Raw genomic sequence first — 15,401 nt, forward strand, 5'->3', positions numbered from 1 at the left:
ACTTGCTTCTTCCTGTCTTAGGACACGAGGACTTACTTTTGTTCCCTTCTTCCCTCTTTCAAAAGTTCTGATTTTCCAGAGAATCAAGCTTTTTTTTTTTTTTAAAGATTATTTATTTATTTATTTGAGAGAGAGAGAATGAGAGAGAGAGAGCACATGAGAGGGGGGAGGGTCAGAGGGAGAAGCAGACTCCCCGCTGAGCAGGGAGCCCGATGCGGGACTCGATCCAGGGACTCCAGGATCATGACCTGAGCCGAAGGCAGTCGCTTAACCAACTGAGCCACCCAGGCGCCCGAGAATCAAGCTTTTTAAAGAAAGTGCCTATTAATGTCCTTGACAAATCCGTGCCCCCCCAAGGCTGCAGACACCCGCCACCCCACCCCCGACTCGCCAACAGCGCCCGGCCTTCCAGCCTCTGGCATTTCACGCAGAGGCTTCTGATGCAGATTCATCCTCATGCTATCGATGCACTGACGTCCCAGTTTTCCTTCTTCACCGTCAAACAATCAATTTTAGAAACTAGTTATTAACAACCGCAACAGAAATAACCGTTGGGGCGAGAATCTTGACCAAGGCCTGGCTTTCCCATCCCGGCCCTCAGAAGCCAGGCTGGGGGATTCCGGATGCTGAGGGTGAAGACAGACGTGTGCACCCCTCCCCCGGGTGCTTGGTGACGGGCGTCTGGGGCCCAGGACCAGAGCCACATCCTCAAGCAGGGCGGACATTAGGGACTAAACCGCCAGTGTGTCCCTCTGGGGACGGTGGCACCTCCCAGTGCTGGCGCCCCTGGTCAGGTGGAACCGTCCCTGTTGCCAACAAGGGCTTGTCTTTGGAAATGGGCAGATGTGTCCCCAAGTGGAGGAGCTTCTGAGGAAGGCTTCGGGATCTGTTTTCTAAACCCCAGTGTTTGGTAGCCATGCTGGTCTCGAGTGCTGATGATCCTGAGTGGGCTGTGTCCCTGGGGAGGGGGCAGGGCTGGCCCTTCCAGAGTGGCCGTGCCAGCAGAGACCTTTGGTGACTATGGTGTGTCACCACCTGCACGAGGACGGTCACTCTCCCAGAAGGGCAGGACTTGAAACGTCAGTCCATCAAGTGTGGGAATCAGTCCCCAGAGACCGTCAGGGAAGGCTGGTGGCCGAGCAGGGCTCGTGGGAGGTCCCGTCCACAGACATGGCCCTGCTGACCCGTGAGGGGCTTGGGCCTCTGCCCCTATGGGCCATGGGCACCGTTGGGCAGGGCCGGGTGGAGTGTGAGCTGCCGTAACCAGGAAGGTGACCGCGTCGTCTAGGAAACCTGGGGACACACAGAATGCTCCCAGCGGCCCACCTGTTCGTCGAGAGCTAAAAGCAGCATCCATCACAAGGAGAACAAACAAATAGAATTCGGAATGTTCCTATAACAGGGTACTGGGGAACACAAGACATAGAGCCCCGACATGGACAAATTCCAAAAATGTAACACTAAGTGAGGAAAAGAGGATTCCCTCTTAAAATCCAAAACCAGGCAAAACTAAGTAACGTTTTGCAGGGGAGAAGCAGCTTGCTCGGAGAGCGGAAAGGAGGACGTCTGAGCCCCCGAGCTTGCAGGTCGGGGGTTTGCTCTTGCTGCAAACATGGGGTAGTGATACCGTCCCAAACCACTGTGCTCTGAGCATGAACAGACCGCTCTTCCTCTGAGAATGAACGCACTTTTAGAAATCTTAATGTGGGGGAGGGGTTTGAAAAATATGGAGTAAGAGAAACTATCTTTTACAAAATTATAAAACGCAAGAACCCAAAGGAAACTTCAGAAGAGCCTGGTGTTCTAACAGGATGCAACAAACAGGACATGGAGGCGGGAGGTTCCGGAGCGCAGGTGCAGGTTGCCAGGCAGATGCCGACAAGGGGACAGGTGCAGTGGGGAGAAGCTGCGGGGAAGCTCCCGCGGCCCCAGGACTGAGGAGTAAGAGGAGCTGGCCCTCTCGAGAACCGGACTGGAGGCCTCAGGACGCTACACATACTAACTCATCCTCTTCAGACGTGCAAGAGAGAAACCAGAACTGACATCGCAAGAACCATGAAGTTGTGGTTAAAAAAGGCAAGAGGGTCTCAGTTTGGAGCCAAATTGGGGCAGACTTTGTGGGCTGGGGGCCACGGCTCCACCCACGGAAAAGTGGTCCTCACACATTTGTGTGGAGCCTTTTCTTTGCAAATGACCACCGAAAACAGGCCACTTCATTCTGCTCTTTGCTACAAATGAACCCAAATCCTCCCTGGAAAGATGGCCTGGACGCGCCCATGTGCTTGCCGCCTCCTGGTGAGGAGCTGGCCTCATTCTGTGCATCTGACTGCACTGCATCTGGCTGTCTGTCCAGGAACATTTCAGACACATGCCGAAGGCAGACCTCGGCTTCACCACCGATGAACCTGGACAGCGTTCTCATCGGGACCTCCACCTGTCCCTGCCGTCTCTGTCATTTTGAGGCAAATCCCAGACCTCTCATTCCAGGTTTCTAACACACAGGGACTCTCAAAAAAGCACATCCTCTAAAACAAGTGACAAATAGTCACCAGTATCCACGTCTACACCAGGTTAAAAGCTGCCAGGCTGCCCGTGCGCCCCCTTCCAGGTCGCTTGATTTCCGACCCAGGCAAGCCCCACACCGGGAGCTGCTGACGTACTTCTTGGCTTAACCACTAGGTTCCCCTCCATTTCTTTTTTTTCTTAGAAATTATGTTTTGAAGAAACCACGTTGTCTGTCTTAAGGAACTTCCGAGTCTGGGTTCTGATGCTGGAAAGAGACAGAGGCACTTTGAGTGCGTGTCCCCACGTGGAGACAACCAGTCTGGGCCGGCCTGCGGAGCTGCTGCTGGGAGCCCTGGGAAAGGCAACACTGGGGGGACAGAAGGACCTCGGAAGTTGTTGGGGGGCGGCTTAGGAGGGAGGGAGGGACAGCACAGTATTTTTAGGGCAACGAAACTACTCTGGTGGATTCATGACATCATACATTTGTCTGGACCCACAGAACGTACACCACCTCGTTACTCAATGCAAACCATGACTTTGGTTGACTAGGACGTGTCAGTGTGGGCTCATCAACAGTGACAAATACACGACTCTGCTGGGGGTTACGGATAATGGGGAGGTCGTGCATGTGTGGGGGCTGGAAGGCTATGGGAAATCTCCATACCTTCCCAATTCTGCTCAAAAAAAAGTCTATTAAAATAATATGCGTAAGTGGACTAAACAGCATGTTGAAATGTTAATGTGGTTAAATTAGGTGGCAGGATTCTAGCAATTTTTCTTCATCTTTGATTTGTATATGTTAAAGGCCACAATTAGATTAATTTTAAAAAGCAAGGGAAATGATTGTAGCGAAGTGCAGAAAAGGCCATTATGCGATCACGAGCCTCGGGTGGCGTGATCAGTGTGTCTTCTGTTTCCGTTTCGGGACTTGAAAGGTTTTCCACCTGGGTGGTACCTTCGAAACAGAAAGCTTTACTTAAAAACCAGGCTGCAGCCTTGAACGCGAGCACACACGTGTGCAAACCCAGGCCAGCACGCAGCGGCCAGGCACTGGATGGCTGGGCTTTATGGAGACGTGATTCCCACGCCGGGAAGTGTGCCCTTCACGTGTACAACCGCGTGAGTCCCAGTGCGTCCAGCGTGTACAATCCCCCAGAGCCTCCGCTGCTGCCGCGCACGGACCAGGGGCCCAGGGGTCCCCACCTGGACACGTCCACAGCCGCCTGGCCCTGACTCCATGCCCCCTGCCGGACAGGGCCTGCAGACTGGCTAGGGGCACGGTTGTTCTGAAAACATGAAAAACTCAGGACATGGGATCCACTCATATTCACACAAAGTTTCAACATTCTATTTCCCAAGGAAGAAAGAAAAATTCCATTAAATTTCCAGGTTCAGGTTTTTCAGTGTTTGTAAATAAATGGCCTAAATTATTACCTACTTGTACAGAGATTTCTTGTGGATTTGAGGAGTTCTCTTCAAATTCCCGATCACGTGTTTCCTTACAGCCCTTTTATGGACCGCGGAGCTCCCAGACTTGACGTGCAGGGAAGCAAGTCCGAGTCCCCCGTTAAAGCTTCTTACGGGGATGCACAGAAGACTCAGGACTAGTGTCTCCTGAGCAGGCTGCACGGTCGGCGTCACCACCCACAGCCCCCACTGCCCCTCTGCGGCAGGACTGAGGGCCCCAAGCCCGACGGCTCTGCCCCGCACACTCCCCAGGGAGGGCACTGGAGTCTGTTTAAAAGGTAGTTTTTGTGCATTTAGGGCACAGACACATGGTTAACAGTGACAAGAACACCAAAGGCCAGATGACCAGGGGCAGGCCACTGTGCGCACCACAGGCCCCGTTCCTGCCCAGCTGTCCCACAGGGCAGAGCCCCACTGCAGACGGCCATGCCCCACATGGACGCACCTGCTCCCGGGAATGCTGCCGGCCAAGGCAAGTCCCGGCGTCCAGAGGAAACCACCACCTGGCAGAAAATTAAGAAACCTGGGGCTGCTGGAGAATCCTGACCAGCATCACGGCTCCTGGCACGCTCTGTTCCTAGCAGCTGAACTCAAGACACCGGCTCTCTTCGGGACGGCAACTTGTAGACCCACGTGCTTTCCTGCTCAGTTGAGCTTCGTTGGGCCCCCGGTCTTCCCTTGCCAGACCACCTTCTTGTGTTCCCGAGGCCTTGGCCTTTCTTTCCTGCTAACACTGGTCCGGGTCTTTTCTTCAAATTCAACCACTCTCATTTTCCCAATGCTTATTGGGGCACTCGGGACACCGGGGCATCTGAGCACTGAGGAGCGGTCTCCCCGTCTCCCTCCGGGACCCACAGGAAAGGGCCCAACCAGCTGAGATGGACACAGCTTCTGTCCCCACCCTCCTGGGTGTGCAGAGCCCCCACAATGTCGTCCAGATGTGACAGCAACCAGCAGCCCAGGATCAGCCCACCTTAGTTGAAATGCTTTTTACTGACAGCGAGCAATGCTGCAAGATATGGAATTAGCACTGAGCCCTTTCAGAAACCGTGGCCTGAGGCATTTAAGGAGGAAATCTCCAGCTTCTTCCAATTCACAGCTGTGTGGGCTCCATTTCTGTGCTAACAGAGCGAGCGTCAGGGTCCTCCCCTTCTGAGCCCAGCTCCTGGAGACTTCTGTTATTGCTGCTGTAGAGCAGCAAATCTACGTAGCTACACTTAACCTTCTGGAAAAGAACAAGGCAAGGGTGGTGCTTTGATTGTTGGACATCTGCCTGCCCGCCCACCCATCCTGTGCACATGGTAATACCCCCACCTTCTCCCTCCCTGCCTGTCATCGGAAGTACGGATGGGATCTGAGCATCATGCCCCATTGTGCGAAGACCTACTGAGTACAACCAGGAGAGAGACAGCCCAAACTCCTGGAGGAGGATTCAGGTTCTTGATGATGCCTGAGTATCCAGTGAAAACCTAGAACCAGCCATACCTGAAGCTCCATCCATCGCTTCTCAGACAAGTGAGTAACACAGCAAGATAACCCCAGGGTAGCCGTGATTCTGTTACTTGCACTCAAAGAACATGCATAGCACACAGCCTTAACCTAACACATTACCTCTAATTCAGTAAGTAGTCTGGAAAACGGGGAGGAGAAAAGACTTGTGGGGCTGCAGATCTACACTGAAAAAGGTATGCTAAACCAACGATGTCTTTAAGCAACACCTCAAACTGTTCTAGAGGCTCACAAACACATCCTGGGTCACCCACAGCCCAAAGCCCAGCCGCCACCAACAGGAAGGGGCCGTCTCAGAGGGGCCATCAAGATGATGGATGGCATGGACCAAGGGTTGCGCCCAGAGATCTCTCGACAAGGGGACTTGGAAACAGAGGCCCCTGGCCTCTCTACCAGCTCTCGCCGGAGCTGCACGAATGCAAGGGGCCTGTGGGTCAGACCCGGGACCCCAGCGACAGGGACGATGCACGATCAAGCTGTCTGGGGGACACGTTGCGTGATGAATCTTGTTCTCCAGCTTGTCAGCCAGGATCAGAGCTGCCTTGTTTTCTGGGGTATCTTGGATCCAATGCTCATCACCTGATAGCCACAAGTAACAGTGATCCTCTGCGTTCTTAATGCTTTGGTACAAGCTTCTGAGAAGCTCTCCACGAGTAATAAAAAGCCCAGCCTCCACGAACGGCCTAAAAGAGGAAGTTAGGTCTGTTTGCCTGGCGATGGGCCCGGAGCGCAGTGTTCTCTGGCCCACAGGCTGCTGGGCAGGCAGGGCACTTGGGGCGGGGGCCGCTCCTGCCACAGCACACCATGGAACGGGCTTACAAAAAGGAGTTTTATTAAATGAAAGAGAAATCTGCTCGGTGGGTCAAATGCGAAATAGATATACAAAAACTTTACATCTGTGTCCTGGAGGAGAGCCCCGCACGCCCGCCCGCTGCCCGGCCCCCATCGGGCTGCCCCGGCTGCCGCCCCGCGTCCTGCACGCCCGCTCCGAACCAGGCTGCGCAGGGCACAGCGACATCTTTGGCACTCCGCCTCCCGGGACACTGTCCCTTAGAAAAGTAGACTTTCCGTAGTAAAACCTCTAAAAACACCTATTTCTGCAAAATTATGTGTTTCTGTATGTGGAGCTCTGCAAATATACACGTCTTTCTGGAAAAAAGGAAACATCCGAGGGCCCGCATGGCCTGGAGCCCTCCGGGGACGGAGCGCCAAGCGCACGTCGGCCCTGCGCCCTGCAGGTCACATGAGGTCGTTGAGCTCCGCCTCGAGCGCTGCGGCCATCTCATCCGCCTCCGAGCTGCTGCCCTCCTCGTCCTCCCCGCTCGACTCCCCGCTGGACGCGCTGCCGGCGTCCTCCTCGGGCAGCTTCCGCTTGTGGCCCCTGCGAGACAGACGCAGACCGTGAGACGCACGCGCCGGGAGCGGGCACACACGGGCACCAGCACGCACACGCCCCAGCACGCACACACGTATGCACCGCAGGCTGCGAGCACCCAGTGGCACGCACACGCACAGTGCATCCCTGTCCTTTGCCAAACATCACCGCAAGACGCTGTCCTAGTTTCAGCGCGAGAACCAGTCGGAGCCGATGGTCAAAGACCGCAGGGCCAGCTGACCCCGGAGCACGGCACTCGCTCTATGCCCCGTGCCGCCAGGCCCCGCATTCAGAAGCGGCCTCGCACCGACAGTCGGTTGGTTGTACACGAGGGCGTCACGGGCAGGTGACAGAACACCTATCACCCTGGAGGACACGGGGAGAGGACAAGGGCTGGATGCCATGAGCGCAGAAGGTGTGACTGAGGACCGATGGGGGACTGGAGGGCACGCTCCTGCCTTCTTCCCGGAGCTCCAAGAACCACCAGACATGAACCAACAGGCAGAGCGCCAACAGAGAGGCTGGTCTGTCAGAGGAACTGCTGTGCCACCTCAAGAAGAGGAAGCCAAGGCACATCCCAAGTGATCACACGGGGCCAGGGCTCGGTCCACAGCCTCCAAACTCCCCTCTCCCGAGGCAGCAGCAACACAAATTACCCTGATCACAGACTGAAGCGCATGAAAAGTCTTTGTTTGGCAAAGTCACAAACATGAGGTCGGAAGACTATCTGCAAGACTAGGACACATGTGACCTAAGACCTATAAGACAGAATAAGCTTCTACAAACTGGTAAGACAATAAATAACCTGTGAGAAACACTCCCAAATCAGAAAACAGCAACTGACAGAAGAATAAACTCAAAATGGACGGAAACCCTGAAAAGGACGAAGGAAATACAAGTAAGGCATCCGTGTGACGGCTCAGGCTGGCGACATGAGTGTGAGGGGCTCAGCTTCCGTGGCCGCGGTGCGGGGCTACATGGCAGGTGCCAGGTGTCCATCTGCAGGACTCAAACCCCCGGTCGGGCCCAAACCAGGCACACGTGCAGCCTGAGGACACACTGTCAGGTAACTCAGCAAAGGCTTAATTTTGGATTTGCAAGATATCCTGAAACAAAAGATTTTTTAAAGAGGATTTTATTGATTTTAGAGTGTGCACGTGCACGTGCAAGCCAGGGGGAGGGGGAGGGACAAGCCAACTCCGCGTGGAGCCTGAACCAGGGCTCGATCCCACGGCCCCGAGATCACGACGTGAGCCGAAATCAAGAGTCAGTTGCCCAAGCACCCCAAAAGAAAAGCTATTTTTAAGCACAGTTACTAGGAGGCCACTCAGATGACTATCCATTTGTTGAGTGGTGAAGAAGCTGTATTTAGAAATGACACACAGACACAACAGTTAATCTGCTTACGTAAAAACAAGTGCCCATCTAATTACCGTAAGAGGGTGTTTTTATTGTTCATACTACTGATAACAACCCCAATAAAAAGAGCGCCCCATGGGGCACTGCCCAGGAAAGTGTGTGTGGGCCCCAGGCCCCCAGACCTACAGTGTAGGAACACGGCTTAGCTGCTGCTGAGTGGCAGAGGTTTATCAAAAATGCCAGTGATTTTGAGAAAACCTGGGAAAACACTGGCTGTACCCTGTCCTCTGGGCACCCCGTCCGCCGGCACCCCACCCGGCCTCAGGCCTGCAGCTGAAGCGCACGCAGGGGGAACGTGAAGGCTCGCACTGCGTGCACACACTGTCAAAGCCGTTCCGGGGTGCCCTCTGGTTTGCACAGTGGCCCGGTCTCAGGAAGTGACAAAGACCACCAACCTCCCTTGCCTCCTCCTACAAATGGTCTGCTCTTCGTGGAGAGCCCGGCCCCCATCCAGATTCCCTTTCATCCCTGTGAGAGCCGGAGGCAAAAAAGCAGACAGAGAGTTCCTGTGGTCGGGGACGAAGGCCCCCAAGTCCAGGAAAAAGCCAGACCCACTGCTGTGAGGACGCGGATCGGGAACCTGCGAAAGTGCCTCGGACAACCCCCCAGGCAGAGGCAGGGGGTGTGTGCTGGTGGGGACCTGGGGTAGCAGAGATAGAGCTCAGGGGACAGCAGGGACCCTCGAGGGCAGGACCAGGCCAGGGGAAAGCTAGAGACTGCTCGAAGAGTTATCTTTCAAAACAGTCATCTTACAATGATGATTATTTGTGATAAAATCTTTTGTGAAAACCTTTTTTTTTTTTAAAGATTTTGAGAGTGAGACAGCGAGAGAGAGAGAGAGAGAGAGAGAGAAAGAGCAAGAGCGCACGCATATAAGTGGGGGGAGGGGCAGGGGAAGAGGGAGAAGCAGGCTCCCCGCACAGCAGGGAGCCCGATGCGGGCCTTGATCCCAGGACCCTGGGACCATGACCTGAGCCGAAGGCAGATGCTTCTCGGACTAACTGAGCCCCCCAGGTGTCCCTTGTGAACCTTTCACCTGCACTTGGGAGAACGTCTAGGGCAGAGGCGCCCAGTCCTGTTGCTTGTGTATGGCCCACACCTGGGTAGGGCTCGCTGCACAAATGCCCTTTGTATTCCCAGACGACGGGTGATAATGCTGTTCTGGGTCCTGGCTGCACGGGGCGAGGTGTCCTGTAATCTTCATAAAAAGCCCATGGGGGAGGGTGTCATCGTTCCCGTCTGTAGCTGAGGAGACCACGAACCAGACAGAGGCAAGCTGACAGCCACATCCTTGGGGGGCTGGACCCCACACTGTCCCACGCAGGGTGGTGCTGTGTGCCTCTTAGAAATGACTGACTTGACTAAAACAGGGTCGTCTCGTGTACGAAAGGGACAGAAGGAGAGACGACGTGGCGTAAGCAGCCCCATGTTGGGGTGGTCGTGTCAGGCACTCCCACGGGAGCCAAGTGCATGGCTCAAGATCAGGGAGAAACGGCCGGTGGCCCAGGGGACAATGCCACGTGCTGAACCTTTCCAAGACAAAGTATAAAAAGAGAGGGACTAAGAAGGGCAAACTTTTCGGTTAAATAATGTGTGGAAGATAGTATTTCTATACACAGCATGACTGAATTGTAGTAATTAAAAATTATCTCGGGGCACCTGGGGGGCTCGGTTGAGTGACTGACTCTTGATTTCGGGGCAGTTTGTGATCTCAGGGTTGTGGGATCGAGCCCCAGGTCGGGCTCTGTGCTCAGCAGGGGGTGTGCTGGAGGTCCTCCCTCTCCCTCTGCCCCTACCGCCCCCTCTAAAAAATTATCTCAAATATTGGGACCAGGCCTGCAGGTCACGGTTAATAAAAGCCTGTGAGTGATACCAACCTCATCCCCGAGCACAACACACACAGTATCTGTATTCTGTTGTTACAACCAACTGCACAGCTACCCAGAAATGCTCACGGACTTAAATCTGGAGCAAATGTAAAGCTTGGAAAACCCTCTAAGAGCGTGGAATCCAGCAAGAACAGGACAGCAGCATCAGTATGTGTACGTTTCCTCCTCGATGGTGCAGCTTCTGAACGCACTGCCGTTCCCACGGGGGCGCCTCAAGGGTGCGGCCCACTGCGCACACGACGGTTTCTACGTCTAACCAACGACCGTCCGACAGTCTCCACAAAGCATGTGTTTTCAACTTGCCGCTTAAAGCAGCTTGTTTCCTGGCAGAGACCAAGCAGCTGCACTTGGCGAGGTCACCGTCTCGGCTAACAAACCTGGCTGGTGCACGCGCGTGTGCGTGTGCGTGTGTAGGCCGGCCAGGTCTGGATTCTGCAGGGAAGGCCACGCCCGACGCAGCTCCCTTCTCAGACACACGCACGGCGGGAAGTAAGCGTGGGCACGGTGGGCGTCTTCTCTTCCATGAGGATTTCGACCCCACGACCACCACCCTGACGCCGGAGCCGCACTGCCCAGGACCAGGAGGAGGGAGTCCTCCCGAGCTGCTCCTTCTCATGACGGTGTGGGCCGTTGTGGGCGGGCCGGCGGGCCCCACAGGCATGGGGGGGACTGAGTGGCCGTTTGTCCGCCTCCTGCCCCTCGGCCCTTGCCATGACTGACGGCGGGCGTCCAGCCTCCAAGTGCCGCTGAGCCGCCGCCTCCCTTCCCGCTGCTCACCCTTAAGAAGCACGAAGGCTGTCTACCCTTGGACTGCCCAACCCGCTCACACTGGTCATGCTCGAGGGTCGTGCGGTTTCGACCCCATTTGTCTTTACTGCCTCCTTCTGCACTCAGCGAGCCTACCCACCGAGACGCTGCAGGACGGGCTCTGGGACTTCCTTCCCCAGCGGCTGCTGCGGGCTCCTCGCACGGACCCACGTCACGCCGTCAGGATGGATGGCGGACTGACCTGGGTCTCCCCTGGTCAGATACAGGTACGGACCCGTCCGTCCGCTCAGGGCCTGCCTTACCTTCCCGCGCTTCTGTCACTCGTGGTGTTATCTACACGTGCCACTCGCCGTTAGAACCCGGACACCGTGTGCGATCTTGTGTCTTACACAGGAGCTGACGGAAGGGAAGGAAACGCGCACACTTACAGCGCGTCACGCGAACCTTCTCGTTTACCGTTTCTTCCGAAATATCTCCTGCCTATTGCCTGTGTGGTCACTGGCAACACCCGGCTGTCCCTACCACAGGCCCCAGAGACAACACGTCATCTTCTACACCTGCTCCTGATACCAGTTAAACGAAGAGAGAAGAAAACTATAAATTCACGCTGCCCGATAATTACACGGTGCTCTTTGCATGACTCTGGTCTCTGGGTCCCTGGCTTTCGGACCGAAGAGCTCCCTTCAGGATTTCTCGTTTCTGACAGAGTTTTGCCTGGTTGACGCCTTTTTCTCCAACACCCAGGCGTGCCGCGGTCTCCGACGAGAAGCTGGCTGCCGGTCCCGCAGGCGCTCCTGGCGGTGCCGTGCAGTTGTCCGCACGGGCTCTGTCTCCGGCTGTCAGCACTTTTACCACAACGTGGCTGGGCGTGGGTCTCTGTGCTGACCCTGCTTGGAGTCTGTCGGGCTCGGGACGCGTGAGAATGCCTTCCATCCATCTGGGGGTTTTCGGCCCTTCCCCTCCATGCCCCCCCCGGCTCCCACTGTGGGCACGCGCTACTCTGCTAGTTCTTTCTTCCGAGGCTGAGCTCGACCCTTGGGCCCCTGGAGAACGTTCATTTCCCTGCTGCACGTGGCCACGTCGTCCACCTACTTGCTCTCGCCCCCCCGCGCAGCTCTCTCGGTGCCGGGAGCGCACTCACGGTGGCCGCGCTCACCGGCAGCTTCTCTGGCCCGTGTCCTCCCTGTGAGAGGAAGCAGGCGTTGTGGCTCCTGTCCTGTGGCGGCTGGGTCTGGCCTCTCCCCCGGCCAGAGTGGCTGCCGCGTGCCGTGACCGGCCGGGCCATTCGGGCACATGAAGAGCCCGCCGAGCACTCTGGCTACGCAGACACTCGTGTGGAAAGCGGGCCCTGCGTTCCCACCGTTGCTCACTTCCACGTCTAGTACCCGTGAACAAGAACAAAATACAACCAGAAACGCACATCTGCCAGTTTCTCTGGTACAGAAAGAAGCGAGGTCTGCAAACCTAAGTCACCCGCCTTGGCTGACGGGGAGCCACCGTGTGCCTGACCCTGCTGCGGTCAAGGGTCAGAGCCGCGGGGCACACCCAGAAACCCCGAGCTCCCGCCACGGCCACACGTACGAAGTTCAGGAGCAGCAGACGAAGGCAGGTGGGAAGGAGCCCTGTGAGTGTTCTGGGCACAGGGACGAGCAGGAGCCGGCTCGTAGGAGGTGAGAGAGTGCGTCCCACACAGCAAGCGGAGTCTGAGCAAAGTCTGGGAATGTCTGGTTCTCACGGTCAGAGATGTGGCTCCCAGAACGGCGGGCGGCTGTTGGGGGCTCAGCCCCCCACCCCCACCGTCACACGTTGGAGGATTTCAAGCTTGTTCGCCATGTTCACATGCTCTCCACGGGACCAGGAGAAACTTCCGAGCTGGAAGTTGGACTTCTACTCTCTGTGCAGGCTGACCACGGAGACGCAGGAAACCTAGCGCGCTGGGACACGGGCCTCCAGTGCAGAAGGCGGTACCCAAACCACATCAAAGCAAAGTCTCTTTCCAACAAGCCCTGGTGCCTGTCGTTTGTGGGCACGCGAACCAGCGAAAACGAAGAAACAAAACAGGATGTGCACTCTGGGGCTCGGTGGCGCACGGGGCTCAGTATGAGCGCCTGCAGCCCCCGCCCCTTGAGGAGAGGACGCTCCCGGTGGGCTCCGGCCAGGCCTGAGTCTTCGTGAAAAATGCCTCAATTTCTTTTTTACTCGACAGAAAAAACAAGAGCAGGATCAGAGCATGTTACAAATCAGCAAGAAGATGTCATGAACCACGGGCACCAGCCGGCACCTCCACACTTGGGTTCTCAGAGCGGGTGGGAGGCCGGCTCCTCAGAGACCCCAGTGGGACCCCTGCACAGAGACGAAGACACAGCCCAGCACAGCGATCGTACAAGGCTTATCATCACCCAATGCGGAATTTTAAAACAACCAGCTCCTAAAACAACCGAACAGCGTTTCACACTCCGCTCCGCTGCATGCCTTGACGGGCGGGACAGCAAGAGCACCGTGAGAAGCGGCTCCGTCTTCCCACTGCGCAGCGCGGCTGCAGGTCCGCTTCCCTTCTCGGAGTAAACTACACGCGGAACCACCAATCTCTGCGCCCTCTCTCCGGTCGCTGCTAGAATTTCTGGCCCAATCCTGTTTTGTAACTGGACTGTTCACGTAAACTCTTCTGAGCTGTTTATTCACCTACAGAACGTCTTAGGGTCAGACCAGATGGGGTGTGAACAGACTCAGTGGGTAAAGAAAAGAGCCCCCACATGGAGGGAGATCCCAGTTACATGGCGAGCACACACGTGTGCGGTCCGTACCGGCCCCGATTCACTGGCTGGCCGGCAGTGACCCGGAGGTGGCACCACCAACACCCCCATTTCAGAAGAGGAAACTGAGGCACGGGAGGTTTGAGGGCTTGCCCACTGTTGTGTGGCTGGAAGGAGGCTCTTGGGGCGCGTGTCTGCTCGCTTCTCATCACGGGGGGTCGGCAGGGGCTAGGGCGGTCCTGCTGAAGAACCCCTGGCCTGGCGTGAGCGGCGGGCTCTGACGCACGGCGCACAAACACTGCACGGCTCACGGGCAGGATGAAGACGGCGGGAAGCAGGGGAGAGCGGCCCTGCCCACGGCAGACAGCCCGCACCACCGCCAACACTGCGTGCAGAGCTGGAGCAACGTGTCTGAATTCCAAGGCCACGGTGCCCTCCCGGACCACTGACTCCCCTCCGCTGTCCAGCCACCGTGGGCAAAGCCAAGAAGGCACTTCCTGACGCGCAAGGTCTGTCTGCCTCCCACACACACTGTCCCAGGAAGCTTCTGGAAGATGCACCCACTCCACCAAAATGAGAGAACAAACATGGTGCTGGAGCCGTGGAGCAGGGAGGCCAGTCCCGGCAGGCAGCAGGGCCGGACGGGGAGGCTCAGGGACGCTCGGGGACAGCAGCTCTGGCTTTGGGCCACACTGAACTGAGGTGCTGGGGGGGGAAGACTTGGAAAGAGGCAAAAAGGAAGGAAGTTGAGCAAAGAGCACATGAGGTGATAAGCGAATCCGAGCGAGACAAGAAGATGCTTCAGAGGAGACTCCTAGCACACCCCTCGGTCCAGCCCAGGACTCGGTCTCACCGTCAGCACTGGCCGGGAGGCTGCCGTGGCCAGAGTGCACACCACCCACCGACAGGGGCCGCGGAGCAGGAGCCGGGCTCGCGGGAAGGCGCGAGCTGACCACAACGCGCTGGCCACGGTGCCACCTGCTCTCTGCCCCCTGCTGGCGACCGCCGGTCCTGCAGGTGTTCCTACCAACCACACAAGGAAGCGCTTTCCCAAGGGGAGGAAATGAGATCTCCACCAGGCGTAACTGAAACCACAAAGACTGTTCTGTGATTGCATCTCACCTACAGACGCCATGGGGCCTGCCCCCCGCCCCAGCCCACCTCACCTGGGCCCCCGGCTGCCTGCGGTGGTCCTCCCGCTGCACGGTGTGGTCTCTAGCGTGGCCTCTGGCGTGGCCTGGGGCTCCCGGGGTGGGGGCCTCTTCTTCTCGCTGTCGCTGTCGTCACTGCCCTCTCCTAGGATGTCGTCCACCTGGCAGAGGGTGAGAGTCAGTGTGGGAACGCATCCACCTCCCATCCCAAGTCCCGTGGCCCCCGCCCACACCCAGCCACACACACACACACTTTTGGTGGACAGGCTGCACGTCCAGCCCCGCGCTGGGCCGAGTCCCTGGGTCTGCAGACGCACAGCACCAAGGGGCACCGAGCAGGTGCACGAGGAGGGCGAGGGAAAGCTGAGAAGGCCCAGGCCGCCCCTCCTGGGATCCCAGGACCCCATGTGTGACCCTGGTGCAGGTCATGGGGACATCCGGGCAGTCATCTCTTGGCAGCATGATTCTAATGGGGGTTTTCTCGCTAGTCTGCGAATGAACTTTACGGTGAAGAATCAGAGGATTCTGTTCAAATGCTCATGATCAATGAGCCACACAGAACGAC

The 15,401-nt window shown here is 56.9% G+C and overlaps 1 protein-coding gene across 2 annotated transcripts in view; it reads right to left on the reverse strand.

Annotated features, from left to right (window-relative positions):
* Positions 1-434: 434 nt before the first annotated feature.
* CTDP1 (CTD phosphatase subunit 1) overlaps positions 435-15,401 on the reverse strand; it is a 61,493-nt gene continuing 46,526 nt past the window's right edge. The window contains exons 12-13 of one of the 2 annotated variants that reach the window (XM_032422678.1): positions 14,852-14,997; positions 435-6,862 (exon numbers count right to left, since the gene is read on the reverse strand). In XM_032422678.1, the coding sequence (XP_032278569.1) occupies positions 6,721-6,862; positions 14,852-14,997 (288 nt within the window). In that variant the 3' untranslated portion in view covers positions 435-6,720. Of the gene's footprint in view, positions 6,863-14,851; positions 14,998-15,401 lie in introns of those variants that run through there. The other variant, XM_032422680.1, reaches the window with a different exon arrangement.

The sequence above is a fragment of the Phoca vitulina genome, unplaced genomic scaffold, assembly GCF_004348235.1.
Source record: "Phoca vitulina isolate PV1807 unplaced genomic scaffold, GSC_HSeal_1.0 scaffold27, whole genome shotgun sequence".
In the NCBI taxonomy this organism is placed as follows: domain Eukaryota; kingdom Metazoa; phylum Chordata; class Mammalia; order Carnivora; family Phocidae; genus Phoca; species Phoca vitulina.